The sequence below is a fragment of the Odocoileus virginianus genome, unplaced genomic scaffold (genome assembly GCF_023699985.2).
Source record: "Odocoileus virginianus isolate 20LAN1187 ecotype Illinois unplaced genomic scaffold, Ovbor_1.2 Unplaced_Contig_15, whole genome shotgun sequence".
Lineage (NCBI taxonomy): Eukaryota > Metazoa > Chordata > Mammalia > Artiodactyla > Cervidae > Odocoileus > Odocoileus virginianus.
In genome coordinates, this window is record NW_027224332.1 from 939,131 (window position 1) to 954,871 (window position 15,741).

At 44.0% G+C, this 15,741-nt stretch overlaps 2 protein-coding genes across 6 annotated transcripts in view; one reads left to right on the forward strand and one right to left on the reverse strand.

Moving 5' to 3' along the window:
- Positions 1 to 795, reverse strand: part of LGI1 (leucine rich glioma inactivated 1) — a 50,441-nt gene extending 49,646 nt beyond the window's left edge. Inside the window, exon 1 of one of the 3 annotated variants that reach the window (XM_070464092.1) lies at positions 211 to 795. In XM_070464092.1, coding sequence (XP_070320193.1) covers positions 211 to 425 — 215 coding nt within the window. In that variant the 5' untranslated portion in view covers positions 426 to 795. The remainder of the gene's footprint in view (positions 1 to 210) is intronic. The other 2 variants (XM_070464093.1, XM_070464091.1) reach the window with 2 other exon arrangements.
- A 47-nt stretch (positions 796 to 842) lies between these two features.
- Positions 843 to 15,741, forward strand: part of LOC110147210 (protein FRA10AC1) — a 71,772-nt gene continuing 56,873 nt past the window's right edge. The window contains exon 1 of one of the 3 annotated variants that reach the window (XM_070464098.1): positions 843 to 1,084. In XM_070464098.1, coding sequence (XP_070320199.1) covers positions 1,079 to 1,084 — 6 coding nt within the window. In that variant the 5' untranslated portion in view covers positions 843 to 1,078. The remainder of the gene's footprint in view (positions 1,085 to 15,741) is intronic. The other 2 variants (XM_070464097.1, XM_070464094.1) reach the window with 2 other exon arrangements.

The following is a 15,741-nucleotide window of genomic DNA, read 5'->3' on the forward strand; positions in this document are numbered from 1 at the left end:
CGGGGAGTGGAAGATATCTAAGCATGTTCTGTAGCAGCTAATAAGAATCAAAATTTCTAAATGCAGCAAAATGTTAGCTCTGTCAAACAGCCAGGCGTGCCAGAGGAATCTCTCTCCCCATGCCCTTTTACCAATACATACAAAGCCCCAAATACATCGGCTGGAATTTTAAAATCGTAAATTAGATATCAAAATGCTTACGGGCCTTACAGTGAGATAACGTCAGGAGGAACGGTGCGTGGAATGGATCTGGCATTCTCACATAAGGCATTATCTTTGGTACAAGTACACACGGCAGGGCATTTTGGCTTTGCTGGTTTCTTCCCCTCAGTCAGCAGAAGCGCAGATAAGAGACATAGGCAATAAGCAATTCTTTTCAGGGGGATGCAGGCATTTCCCATCCTTTGGCTTCTCTCTGATTCCATGCAGTCGGAAAAATATCCCCAAACATGAACAGGGCTTCTGGAATTCAGATGGTGATTGTCTTGCTCTAAGATCAGGTCACATAAGAGTCCACCCTTTTCCTTTGCCTCTGTCTCTCTGCTTTTCAAAACAGGGACCTGCAGCTGATTCGTGAGCCGCTCCTGGCTCCAGCGAGGCACTGCTGGGGAAGAGACCTGTGAGGTGCTGCGAGATGGGAGGGACCCAACGGCTGGAGGAGAGAGCAGACTTGCATCACCACGAAAACACAGAGCACAGACCAGCCTTCGAAGGCAAAGCGAAGTGATGTAACAGAGAATAAACAGCTTTCTGCTTGCACCGGGAGGCCCTTTAATTGTTACCAAAAATAGGACGGCATTATGTCTTATTAGTGGGTGGGTGGGCGGGTGGGTGGGAGCAGTCATCTTGCCTGGGATCTCAGCAATCTCGGAAACCTCTGGGAATTTGCTTTTCCGTGTGGCAAACAACCTAGTAAGAAAAACCAGCTTCGGAGCCAGCCCTGGCTGGAAAAATGAAGTGAAATGAAACTCTCCCTCTGCAACCTTTGGCTAAAAACCTTGGTATTTCTTGCTGAGTCCACCTGACTGATGCCATCGCTGAAAGACAAACAACACATGGAGAATGTGACTTTCAGGGAATGAATGTGAGTAAATACTTTTCTGACACTTCACTGTCATAAATTATTGATTTTCATAATCCACCCTCCCCCACGTGAGCCATTCCCTCCTCCCGTGTGAAGGAGGGAGACAGAAACACTGACTGCCTCTGTGTCTTAACACCCCCTCCTCACCTCTCATCCCCCCCTTCTTCAGCACTAGAACCAGAAGCCTGGAAGGAAGTCCCTGCCAGCAGGAGGCAGCCAACTTGGGCTTCCAGGGCTCTGGAAAAGGTCTGGCTGAGCCTGGGAGGCTGAGACAGGGTGGGGAAAATGCCAGCCGACAAGCCAAAGACCCAGCTTTTGAGGGTCCAATCCTGCTGTGAACTAGCTGATGGTGTCTCTGGATCTGTACAATGGGCGTGACAGTACAGATGTTCCATATATATTGCAAACATTAAATCCAAATGATAGGATGCCACTGTCCCACGTGATGGGAAAGAGGAGGCACCCTTGGAGAAGGAAATTCATTTAAACAAGAGCCCAGGCTCTGGGGCAGGGAGGTATTATCTTTGTGCCCGGGGAGGTACTTAGGGTAAGGAATAGATGCTTGGGCTTCCTTCCACGTGGTGGGCAATCATCCCTTAAGCTGTCATAGCTGGTCAGGGATGTCAGTCCACCATCCTTTTTGTCTCAGCTTTTCAGACTGAAAGGAGTACATGGACTGTGTAAGCCAAGGTGCAATCATGACCTCAACTCATCCTACACAGAGCTTGAGTCATTGACAGTCCACCCGTTCCTTCTCATCGTAGAGAGCACAAATCCCTCATTTACTTCTCTGTAAGCTCTGTGAAGGGAGGGCGGTGGCAGTCATGGTCATTCCCCTATTTGACTGCTGTCTGTTTACCCAGAAGACTGCAGGCTCCATGAAGGGAGAGATACAGGAGGGAATCCGTGCACACCTCCATGTACAACCAACGTGCCCTCATGAACAGCCAGAGAGCATGGAGGTTCCCCATGGTTGAGACATGCTCATCCCAAGAAATTCCAAATGACTCCTCAGAGTTATCATGAAGGAGGTCAGGGACAACTCCCAAGGCAATGATGGAGCTGAGTTGCAGGGTAAGGGGGATGATGGAGAGTGTTGGCGGGAGCATCCCAGGTGAGCAGGCAGCATCTGCGAAGGCCTGGCCACCACCCAGAGGACCGCGGATGCCTCTGCAGAGTTCTAGGCAGACAAGGGATAGAATCTGGTTTGTGTTTCTAAAGGACCTGTAGGTTGCTTTCATTAAACCAGTTTGGGGGGGGTGATGGGGGTGGTGGAGGGGAACATGTAAATATGGTTTTTTGTTTTTTTTCTTTCCACAAAACAAGAAAAGAAAAAACCAAGTCAATTAGAAGTAATGATTTTGGAATGCATCTTACTCTTGCTTCCCTGTCCAGGCTCCATGGAGAGGGGGAGTTTATCACAGTGATTTTAAAAACGGTGACCCAGGGGACAAGCCCCACTGGAAACAGTAAAAGTGTCACTGAAAAGTTGGCTGCAAGTCAGATTTTTGTAGACTGAATCCTGCTTTAAGTGCAGAGTGGAAACTTGCTGCGTGGAATAATTATGTGGCAAAAATTGTTATGAAAGATGGTTTTTAGTCAAACAATCACCTACACCCTAAGTTCTCTGACTTGTAAGTGATGCATTTGGTAGCAATAAAGACCCTGAGAACTTTCCGGGACCTCAGAGTTCTTAGCTCCAATCCCTGCATGGGGAGATTGAGGTCCTGAGGGGTCACAAGGACGATGAGTGGTAGGAACACCACTCTGTGTGGGGTGACCCTCTGGCAGATATTTAGTTAAACTGATCCCTGTAGGCATGGCTCAGATGGTAAAGAATCTGCCTGCAATGCAGGAGACCCAGGTTCAATCCCTGGGTTGGGAAAATCCCCTGGAGGAGGAAATGGGAACCCACTCCAGTATTCTTGCCTGGAGAATTCCATGGATAGAGGAGCCTGGCAGGCTGAAAAGTCCATAGGGTCACAAAGAGTCAGACACGACTGAACGACTACACTTTCTTTCTTTCTTTTGTGGCGAAACAGGATCCTTCCCTCCCTCCGTTTCACTTTCAAGTGTATCAAACTATCAAGATGGCTTGATCAGTCCCTGGCTCTGTTCTCTGTAGATGTGAAAGGATGAGCAGTCTTTCATGTCTGACTTGGTTAAGCCGGGAGGGCATGAATGAGGGAAAGAAAGCATTGCCATAACTTCACTTCACAGCTGTATTTATCTGGCAGTTCAGTTTGTCAGTTCAAGTGGAAAAAGGACCATAGCGGGGGGTGAGGGGGGTGTTCTAAGGACAAATGACAATGGGCATTCTGAAAAGACAGTAACTTTTTCTTTTTGTATGGCATTTAAAGCTCAGACTTGAATTCCCCATTCAATTAAAACACCCACCAAGAAGAGGCACCAATTGAACTGTGTAATACAGATAACTGGTATTTTTAGGGAGGAGGAACCATTCCAGGCACCAGAATTGGTTCCCTCCTTACAGGGAACTAGTGAGAGGAGGGCAGGTTGTTGCAAGAGTGACGTCTTGAGGGGCCTGGGGGGGAGCTCCTACTGCTGACCAAGCTTCCCTGCCCTCCTCCGGGAAGCCTTGGTAGGACACTGAGAGGGGATGGGAAGTGGGAGGGTAGATGCTTCCCTCCCCAAGAGGGGTTTCCTCCAGCTTGGAAGTTTATATAAGTTTTGGCAGCCCACCTGTGCATGACGGGGGCGCCTTGGGAGAGGTGCCTAGAAAGGATGAAAGCAGAGCTGGAAGGAGGCCCAGGAAGGTGGGGGAGGCCTGGCCAAGGCCGGCTCCCTGCCCAGTCCCGGCTCTGGAGCAGAGGCTGAGGGACTCCGGGGCTGGCTCTGCACTTGGCCAGCCACGTGACCATGGGCTAGCTATTTCAGCTTTCTAGGCCAGTTTTACTCCCCAGTAAAATGGGGGGGGGGGGTGTATTTAATACTGCATATCATATAAAGTTGGTTTTTTAAAAAATATATTTAATTTATTTATTTGGCTGCACCAGGTCTTAATTGTGGCACTCGGGATCTTTAGTTGTAGCATGCAGGATCTAGTTCCCTGACCAGTGATGGAACCCAGGTCCCCTGCACTGGGAGCGTAGAGCCACTAGACCACCAGGGAAGTCCCACAGGTAAAGTTGTGGAGAGAATGAGAGACAATAATGTGTTTAAAGTGCTCAGCATGGGGTCTGATATATGGGGATGATCTGTCATCGCCATCATCACTGTCGTCGTTGCAGTGGGACTTGAATTCTGAACCTGTGACTTCCGATATGTGGAAAGCCAAGCTCTCAAATGAAATGAGTTTATCTTAAGTATATGTTCACTCTAGGAAGCAGGCACTTCCGGGCAGGATGACAGACTGTGGTCTTGCCAAGAGCTTCTACATGTGAGGGAACCAAGAAGCCTCCTCGGGAAGAAAGAACTCTCTTCCAGCTAGGGAGCATCAGGCTTGGTCCAAGGGTAAGAGCGAGGGCTGGACAAAAAGAAGGTGGTTATGAATGAACGTTGGATGGGTTTGATTTTTTTTTTCTTTAACCCATTGCCCTTGAACATGTGTAATTATGAGGGTGTAAGAAGAATCTGGGCTTCCCAGGTGGAGCAGTGGTAAAGAATTCATCTGCCAGTGCAGATCCCCTGGAGTAGGAAATAGCAACCCACTCCAGTATTCTTGCCTGGAAAATTCCATGGACAGAGGAGCCTGGCGGGCTGCAGTCCATAGGGTCACAAAGAATCAGACACGCCTGAGCATACATGTACAAGAAGAACCTACCCTGGGATCCCTGTAACAGAGGGTGTTTTCTCTAGTTTGGTGGGTATCATGGTGTTGCTTATGGGCGCTATGAGACTAAACACTGTGTTCTGGCACCCAGAGCTGCTATAGAGAAATGAGACCAACCGTGTCCCCATCCAGGCCCATGGCTCAGACATCACCCAAATCACTGGATTTTCCACCAGGAGCAACTCATGCTTGGCGTCCCACAGTACTGAGAGGCCCACAGACATAGGAAGTGGCAAATGATCCCAGCAGGGAGCCTTAGCAAAAGAAAGGAAAATGAGGATGTTTGAGAGCGCATGTGCAATGTTCCCTGGCATCCTCAGGAACTGGAAAGGGTCTTTGAGGAGGGGCTGGCAATTCTGAGAGAACTGATGAAAGCAGAGAGAGTGAGAACAGCCTGTGCCGTGGTTCTGATCCCAGTTTTCCCCTCAGGCTGGTGTGACCTAGGAAACACACATTGTGCAAGTAAACAAATCATTATTATGAGCCTTAAAAGATCCAGCTTGGCCCTGCCTCCTTTTACACTCAGACTTGCAAACTGGTGTCAGTTTAAGTGGCTTTCTCAATAGAGCAGGGTTTTTGAAGCGGCAAGTCAGCTGCATTAGTGGGTTGCAAAATCAGTCTAGTAGGTGAAAACAGAATTTTAAAGAATAAAATAGTTTTGAATCTAAAATTGGACTTTATTACACCTATAAGAGTAGCTGTTGGGATTTCACTGGTGGTTCAGTGGGCTGAGAGTCTGTGCTCCCAATGCAGGGGACCTGGATTCGATCCCTGGTTAGGGAACTAGATCCCCATTCTGCAGCTAAGACCTGGCACACATCAATTAAAAAAAAAAAAAGAGTAGCTATTACCTTGTGAAGTTTTAGTTTCCATTCTTTGGGTATGTATATGTGTGCATGTGCGCGCTCGCACACGTGTGTGTGTGTGCACAAGGCTGTAATGTAAAAGATATTTTGTACACTTGGTTTATGACCTCCCTCTCTAAAAAAAAGAAGAGAGAAAAACAAAATACTACCATACAGGATGTTAAAGATCTTCACCCATTCCAGGAGTCTGTGAAATGGCAGAGAAAGGTTGATCTCAATTCCAGTAAATTTCACTTACCGATTGAGAGCAGCAATCAGGCCTATTGCATCATCTCCGTTATTTACTAGCTGTGTGACCTGGGGCAAGTTGCTTAACTTCTCTGTGCCTCATTTTCCACACTGGTAAAATGGAAGTAAGACTTTTTTTTGCAGTAAATTTGTGTTGCTTATCTGTTTTATTTTATTTTTTTGGCCATGCCCCAAGTCCTATGGGATCTATTTCCTCTGCATGCATGTGTGCTAAGCCACTTCAGTTGTGTCGAATTCTTTTCGACTCCATGGACTGTAACCCACCAGGCTTCTCTGTCCATGGGATTCTCCAGGCAAGAATACTGGTGCGGTTTCCATGCCCTCCTCCAGGGGATCTTCCCAACATTTCCCGCATTGGCAGGTGAGTTCTTTACCACTAGCGGTGGTGAGGAGTGGCAATAGAATCTAACCCAGGCATTCTGACTCTGATGCCCAAGGTATTGGTCACTCCTGGACACTGCCTCTCTAAAGGACATGTGGGTTACTGGGTGTTGCTTTAGCAAATTCTAGCACCTCACTGGTGGCGCCAGTGGTAAAGAACCTGCCTGCCCATGCAAGGAGACATAAGAGACACGGATTCGATCCCTGGGTCAGGAAGATCCCCTGGAGAAAGGCATGGCAACCCACTCCAAAATTCTTGCCTGGAGAATCCCATGGACAGAGGAGCCTGGTGGTCTACAGTCCATGGGATCGCAAAGAGTCGGACACGACTGAAGGGACTAAGCACTCAAGCCCACAGCTGCCTCACTGACCGGGCAGTGCTATTGAACTACAGTTCCCAGCATGCAACAGGTCTACCTTCTTAACCCTTTCCTCACTGAAAGTTCCTCACAGTCTTGGGTAAAAAGTTTTTTAATGGCAAATGTGGTGAAATCCGGTTTTCCTAAATCATGATTATGCAATGGAAGCATGAATGCAGAAATCAGTGGGAGTTGATAGAGGAGAGGGTAAGATTCTAGGTTAAAATATCCTCTACAGTTTTTAGTGTTTGAAGGAAAACATTGGAGATTATCATGGGAAGGGCTGTTTTTAATTTAGAAATGTGTACCGGGAAAATGGCAATAAGGTTGTTTAAAGCACCCATTCTCAAACTCAGCTGCACTTTGGAATCACCTAGAGAGTTAAAAAAGATACTTAATGCTTAGGTTACATTCCTAGAGGTTCTGATACGATTAGTCTGAAGTGTAACCTGGACCTTGAGACTTTAAAAATCACATTAACTTCTAAAGTACAGCAAAATTTGAGAACTGTTTTCGAAGGGAAATATTCAGATGTGGTCATAAAGATGAATCAAATTGTGACTAGCTCAAGGAAGCTTTAAGAAAAATGAGGGAGACAGACTAGACTCTAAAAGCGGTGGTTCTCAGCCCTGGCTGTACATTCGGATCACTTAGGAAATAGTTGTTTTTTGTTTTGTTTTTTAATACAGATATCTAACCCCAGACCAATTGAATTAAAATCTCTGGGGATTTATTGTAGTGCTGAAGCAGCCCCAGAACAGTGGTTCTCAAAGTGTGTTCTCAGATCAGCAGCACCAGCATCACCCAGAAACTGGTTAGAGAAACAAATTCTTGGGTTTCTGGGGGTGGGGCCCAGCAATCTGTGTTTTTACAAGGCTTCTGGGTGATTCTGATACACTTTCAAGTTTTGAGAACCCTTGCCTTGGGTAGACTCCAGGCCGGAACCTGATTTGACATGCTCACAAGCAAGTCTAGCAAAGTGTTAGAATGTGCTTTTTCAGTCTGTTAGGTTAATGGCGCTCAATGAACTACACCTCCCAGTGTCCATGCACTGTGCCCCCTCCCCTGGAAGCCAGGCTGGTTCTCCTTAACCAACAAAATGTGGCAGAAGTGATACTGTTCCAGTGCCAGGCCAGAGTTCTAAGAAGACACAACAGCTCCTGCTTTGGGGGCTTTAGGAACCCTGAGGTGCGATGTAAGATGTCGGGCTCCTTGTGAAAAGGCCATATAGAGAGTTAGAAATCCTGCGTCTGTAAAGAGAGATCCTGTCTCCTTAGCCTCCGGGCTGAGTTCAGCCCCAAATAGATCCACCAGGTGAATGCGGCCACAGAGTGAGTGACCTCTGGCAAGACCAGAAGAAACTTCCAACTGAGCCCAGACTGGATTGAAGAACTGTGAGCAAATAAAATGATTGCTGTTTGAAACCGTAAGTTTGGGGTGGTTTGTTAATGCAGCAACAGAAAAAAAAAAAAAAAAGAAACACTGCTCAGTAAATAGTTGCTGAACTAATGGGTGAAAGTGCTATAGGGACATGGAGCTGGAACGTATCTCTCCTTTATCAAGGAGGGAAAACCAGGAGCTGTACAGAAAGAAGGAATATACTATCCAGCTGATGAAGAGGGTGGCTAAGAAGGGAATTTTGACCAGATGCCGATGATGCTGTCCTAACGCCCAGACAGCAAACGTTCACAATGCCCAGCCAAGAATAGAACAATTACAGGTACTCACTCTCTTTTAAAAATTGTATTTTATTGAAGTATCATTAATTTACAATATTGTGTTAGCTTCAGGTGTAAAACAAAGTGATTCAGTTACCACGTACATAAATTTTAAAATATATATATTCTTTTTCAGATTCTTTGCCATTTTATGTTACCACAAGACATTGAATAGAGTTCCCTGTGCTATATAGAAGGACCTTGTTGTTTATCCATCCTATATGTAATAGTTTGCATCTTCTAATCCTAAACTCCCAATCCATCCATTCCCCCAAGCCTCTTCCCCACTGGCAACCATGAATCTGTTCTCTAGGTCTGTAAGTATGTTTCTGTTTCATAGATAAATTTATTTGTGCCATACTTTAGATTCCATATGTAAGTGATATCATATGGTATTTGCTTTTCTCTTTCTGACTTACTTCACTTAGTACGATAATCTCTAGGTCCATCCATGTTGCTGTAAATGGCATTATTTCATTCATTCTTTCTATGACTGAGTAATATCCCATCATATGTATGAACCACATCTTCTTTATCTGTTTATCTGTCAGCGGACATTCAGGTGGTTTCCACGTCTTGGCTGTTGTGAATAATGCCACTATGATCACTGGGATGCATGTATCTTTTCAAATTACAGTTTTCTCTGGATATATGCCCAGGAGTGGGATTGCTGGATCATATGACAACTCTATTTTTAGTTTTTTGAGGAACCTCTATAGTGCTGCACCAATCCCACCAACAGTGTAAGAGGTTTCCCAAAGGTGTTAACTCTAGCTACCACATATTGAATACTGATTATGTGCCAGGCATATAGATAAAGCATTTTCCCTATCTTAGTGTTCACTGACAATATTATATATAACAATATAATATATAATATATTATATATAATATAACAATAATATATATTATATATCATAATATATAAATGACATATATAATATTATGTAATTGTGTATTTGAATAATATTTTGCTTCTTCTTAACAAGTTTGTAGGGTAAGTATTATTATCATCCCATTTTACAGATTAGGAAATGAAAGTCATATAGCTACTATTAATTCTGACTCAACCCATATTTGTCTGATTCCCAAATTTAAGCTTTTAAGCCCACAGTAGGGACAACCTATTCAGAAAAACTGTGAGTAGCTCAATTTTGAAAGGTGATAACAGAGAAGAGTTACTACCTGCCATTGATTGCAAATAAAATGTGCTCTTTTTAGCACAGGAATGCATCTCCAATTTTAGGATAGAGGTCAATGGGAAAATAGACCGCATATTACAGCTAAATGTAGATGTGATGGTAGATCACATCTATTTGGTAAAACAAAGGAAACTAGTAGTTAATCTTAAGCCCAGTCATTTGTAATGAAGAGTAGTTAGATACTTAGGCATTCTGAGAAACTTAGCCCCAAATTCTCAATCCCAGAAGTGCGCTACTTAAGCAGAGTTAAGAAAAGACAGGCCAGATGCAAGTCAGACCAGAAGAGCTTTTCTGGCCTGAAGCTCTTCAAGACTACAGAAAGGTTTTTTTTTGACCACTTCTTCTAAAATTGTTGTGACATAAGCTTCAGTGTCTTGTGTAGGAAGCATCTCACAATTTCCTCTATCAATTCAATGTGCCAACCCTTCCTTGGTGCATCAGAGCCAAGTACAAGGGAGGGGAAGTCAGTGGGCTCCTAAGGGGCTTGGAATTATTTACCTGCCCCCTTTTGATTTCTCTTCATTCATTCCTTAGTTCAGCGTGTACTTGTGAATACAATACTATGCACCAAGCAGTGGGGAAGGCCAGGTAACACAAGACAAAGTCTCTGTCTTCAAAGAGTTCTGTAAACCCATGAGCTGGAAGCAAATGGAATGAATACTTGGATTACAAGATCGCAGACAGGAACTTCCCTTATGGTCCACTGTCTAAGGAACTTCCCAGGTGGCACTAGTGGTAAAGAATCTGCCTGCCAATGCAGGAGACATAAGAGACCCAGGTTCAATCTCTGGGTCAGGAAGATCCCCTGGAGGAGGGCATGGCAACCCACTCCAGTATTCTTGCCTGGAGAATCCCATGGACAGAGGAGCTTGATGAGCTACAGTCCACGGGGTCGAGAAGAGTCAGACACGACTGAGCGACTTACTAAGACTCTGTGCTCCCAATGTGGGGCGCCTGGATTGGATCCCTGATCAGGGAACTCGATCCCACATGCTGCAACAAAGATTTTGCATGCCACAACTAAAACCTGGCACAGCCAGATAAATAAATAAATGTTTTTGAAAAACTTTTTAAAGATCACAGACAGCCACTGATGCTGCTGCTGCTAAGTCACTTCAGTCGTGTCTGACTCTATGCGACCCCATAGATGGCAGCCCGCCAGGCTCCCCTGTCCCTGGGATTCTCCAGGCAAGAACACTGGAGTGGGTTGCCATTTCCTTCTCCAATGCATGAAAGTGAAAAGTGAAAGTGAAGTCGCTCAGTCGTGTCTGACTCTTAGCGACCCCATGGACTGCAGCCTACCAGGCTCCTCCATCCATGGGATTTTCCAGGCAAGAGTACTGGAGTGGGGTGCCATTGCCTTCTCCGCAGACAGCCGTAGTCCCTTCTTATTCTTTCTCTGTTTATTTGGCAGGCTGCCATAGGATTGTGGAATCTGATAGATCTGAGTTCCAATCCCAACATTGCCACTCCTGGCTGTGGGTCTTGGTCAAATCACTTACTTTCTCTGGGTCTCAATTTTTTTCTGTGTAAAATGAGATTAATAACGCTGACCTCACAGGCTTTTGTCAAAGGCTGGGTGAAATTCTGTCAATGAAAGCATTTGAGATGTGTAAGTTATCAAATAAGTATGAGGGGTTGTGATCTTATTTACTGAGTTGAATTCTACCCTCCCTCCCCAGCTGGCTCTTGTCTCTGATTCTTCCTCCCTGTTTTTTTTCCCTTTGTTGTAAGGGTACCCAAAATTTGTTTTAATTAGGTGTGGTAAGACATGCAGGCACATGGGAGGGGGAGGCAAGCTCAAGATGGAAGGATATATATATATATATATATATATATATAAAACTATGACTGATTCAACTTGTTGTACAACAGAAAACAACACAACTTTGTAAAGCAATTATTCTCCAATTAAAAAGATATGCAGACATGGAAATGACCATCATAAAGGAAGTTGTGATACTCAGTTTCCTGAAGTATAAAACAGGAGGCACGGTGCACCATGCAGAGGGGCTGGATGGGGAAGCACTGGGGTCGGTCAGGAGGCAGAGGAGGTGAAGAAAAATGTGGACAAGAGCTTTACTGCACTAGTTTGAATAATCTCAGTGGGCTTTGGGGCATCAGAGCTGTCTCTAATAATCTGGCACCTGCCCCTGAGTTGATTAGTGGTCTGGGATGTGAGAGCCCAGTAGAGGAGGTTGTTGGAAATACAGACTCTGCATTGATTGGTTTGCTTGTGAAAGATTTGTTCACAGGTGAGTCAGTTACAATCTCTAGGAATTGGCTAACCCTGGGAGGGGCAGTCCCTCCAAAGTCATCAAGGGCCCGAATGTCAAACTATCAGAATAAAGAAAATAAAAAGACATACTTAATACCCCTTTCTAGCCACTCCTCAATAGGAAGCAACTGACTGGGCTCTAAGAGAACCGGGAGCAGCATGGAAGCTGCTGGGTAACCACCCCATTAGGAGTGGTGGTCTGCAAGGAAGAGAGAAGGAGGGTCAGTGAACCCAATGGAATTTCAGCCCAGGCACTACCTAGTTTACCAAGATTTCAAGCCCATCACAGAGTGAAACCTAAGTAAACAGGATGAAAGGCAGCAAACTACACTGCTTATGAAAACCTCCTTGAAGGCAGGACCCACGATTTATTTTTTTATTTTCTTGGTTGAATAATCATTCAATAGGAAAAGTAGCTAAAATGGCCTTATGAAAGAGAAAAGAGAACTGTGGACTGGTACTTTTCTTTACTTCTTAAAAAAAACAACAACTTAATTTTGCTGAATTTTTATTCCCAAATTTAAGTATACTGAACTTACACATTTTCATAATAGTCTTCAGTTTTTAGCAGAAACAGAATTAGCTGTGGATTGGAGAGCATTGCTTATGTCCCCAAAGGAAGAGCCCCTTCTGGCTCATGCTGGTGTAAGAAATTGAACCAGCCATGCTTTCTTTCCCTGGTTAAATTTTCAGGGGAGGCAAAAAGGTGTAATTGATGATGATGGTGATGATGATGATGATAACTAACATTGATGATGACTTAACACATTTATAATGTGCCAGTCTCTGTTGTAGGTGCTTTAGAACCATTACTCCATTTAATCATAACATACATAGTTTGGCTATTATTGATTCCCAGTTTATAAATGAGTTACCTAAAGCACAGAGGCTAGGCAGCCAACCTCCAAGATTAAGAGATTAATCTGACTCTAAACTAAGGCATTCCATGCTCTTAATCACTCCACAGCACTGTCTCCTTCCTTCAGAGTGGTTTCTTCAAACAAAGATGGTCTCAGCTTATTCACACCATTGCGGGCAAGAGCTGCGTAAGTACAGAATCCCAGTGGGGTGATGTGTATTGAGCCTTTGTGCTAGCCTGGGTGTGTAACCGGGGTTGATCCTTGGAAGAGCTGTGGCATATGGAAAGTTTGTCTCTGGGGCATGGAAGGAAGAAAAATGGGCTAAGATCTGGTCTGCCATGGGTGAGTTGTATGTCCTTGGGCACAGCTCTTGACATCTTCTTGTTTTCAAAGGAAGCTGTTGGGTATGATGATCTTTAAGGGTCCCGTCCATGTCAACTGCCTCTGCCAGAAATGCTATTGGAGGGTAGATTATTGGAAAGGCAAGGAGAGTGTTGAGCAGGTTCTTGAACATCCAAACATGAGTAGATAATAGCTGTTTGGGTGCCCTGCGTGCCTGCTCAGTGGCTCAGTCATGTCCAATTCTTTGTGACCACATGGGCTGCAGCCTACCAGGCTCCTCTGTCTGTGGGATTTCCCCGGCAAGAATACTGGAGTGGATTGCCTCAAACCTGCATCTCCTGCGTCTCCTGGATTGGCAGGCATATTCTTTACACTGGGCCACTTGGGAAGCCCTAGTTGGGTGCCCTGAGGAAACTAGCGCTTAGTTGCCTCCTGTTTTATGTTGCACCATATGCCTGCAGCTGGCGAATGGATAACGTCACTCACAGTTATTTGTAGATGCTCAGAAAACCTGAAAAGAAGAAAGGAATAAGTATTTAATGAGAAAAATATTACAGGAGACACTGAGGAGAGCAGGGTAAAGAGGGAGGACTTTCCATTGTTTTGGTCTCAGAATACAACAGTGGATATTGACTAAAGACGGTTCTGCCCTCTTAGGAAGTGTTTGGAAATGGAGAAGGGCATTTCTGCTCTCACCCTGGCTGTGGTTGTTGGACTGGAAACGCTAACATCCTGAAACTCTTGGGACCTCCACCACACACACAAGGAAGAATTGTCCAGGCCAGAATGCTTGGAGCATTCCCACTGAGGAAGAATAAAAGAAGTTCTCAGAGTGGGGAACATAAAAAACTTCTTTGTGCATTTTTCTGAACATTAATCAATAATCCATTAACTCAGGGAAGCTGAATGCTCTTCACACAGAATCCAGAACAAACTGACAGATAGCCTCTGGTAAGAACTCTGGAGAGGCTGCTTGGCCTTGGACAAGGCATTTCATTTCCTCGGTCCTCATTTTCTCCATCCTTATAGCACTAACTTTCTATAACTTCCTAATTCCTCTCATCAGAAAGGAGAAACACCTTGTAAAAATCAAGGTTTGGAAAGCCTTTGTTATTCTCATTTTGTGTATGGTAGATACCATACTGCGATTAACCAAAATGCATATGGCAAAGTTTAAATATGAAATATGCAGTTGCATACTTTATTGACTGTACCAACTATAGTTAATAACACTGTGTTGTGCATTTGGAAGGTTCTAAGAGAGTAGATCTTTTCAGTTCTTATCACAGGAAAAACATTTTTGTAACTATGTATAGTGACAGATGTTAACTAGGCTTCTTGTGGTGGTCATTTTGCAGTATATACAAATATGGAATCATGTTATACACCTGAAACCATACAACTTTATATGTCGATTATTTCTCAATTAAAAAAAAGTATATAGAAGCAAATGATCCCAGAAGATTTTTGATAAAGTATGATTTTAACTATTTAGCATGTCCTCTGGAGATATATTTGAATTTTTCAGAACCAAACAACAAAAGTGCATACAAAACCATGGTAGGGCACCCTTCCTACTGGCTTTAAAAAAAAAAAGGATGTTAGGACATGAAACAAGCCTAATTCTATGTTTCAGGCAAGGTGAATATAATTGGGCCAGAAGGCAGTGAGTCCGAGAGGTGTTGCCCAAACAGGGACTTGTTTATTAGAATGTAAAGTTGAAAATATGATTCTTCTTCTTCTTCTTCTTCTACTTTATATCTGAATTATTCCCCAAATACTTATTAGTAGCTATTTTTTTCTTAAAAGAGACACTCTTTCATTCTTTCAAGACTATTGACTGCTTTTTTTGTTTGTTTTGCTTTATGATTCTGAAATTAAGAGAAAAAGCATGTAACTCAGCTGCTCATGCTGGAAGCTTAAACTTCATGATGTTGGATTTCAGGCTTATTGGTTTTGTCTTATCCCTTTTGAAAGGCTCAGTTTTACTTGGCTTTATACTCTCATTCTGGAAGAACTAAGAGCTTTACATTGCTGCCTGTGACTTGTGGCCTATATTATACTCATTTGTTTCAGTAGAAATGATGACCCAAGAAGGTTGGAATTTGACCCCAGAAAATGAGAAGGGAATGACGGAACTCTTTGTTGTTGTTTTTTTTAATTAATTTTTATTGGAGTATAGTTGCTTTACAATGTTGTGTTAGTTTCTACTATACAGCAAAATGAATCAGCCACACATATACATATATCCCCTCCATTTGGGGCTCCCTTCCCCTTCAAGCCATCACAGTACATTGAGTAGAGTTCCCTGGACTACACAGTAGGTTCTTATTAGGCATCTATTTTATGTGTGTGTGTGTTAGTTGCTCAGTCATGTCCAACTCTTTGTGACCCCATGGACTGTAGCCCACCAGGCTCCTCTGTCCATGGATTCTCCAGGCAAGAATACTGGAGTGGGTTGCTGTGCCTTCTCCAGGGGATCTTTCTGACCCAGGGATCGAACCAGGATCTCCTTCATGGCCCACAGATTGTTTACCATTTGAGCTACCCAGGAGGCCCTATAGATACTATCTATTTTATACTTAGTATCAATAGTGTATATGTGTCAA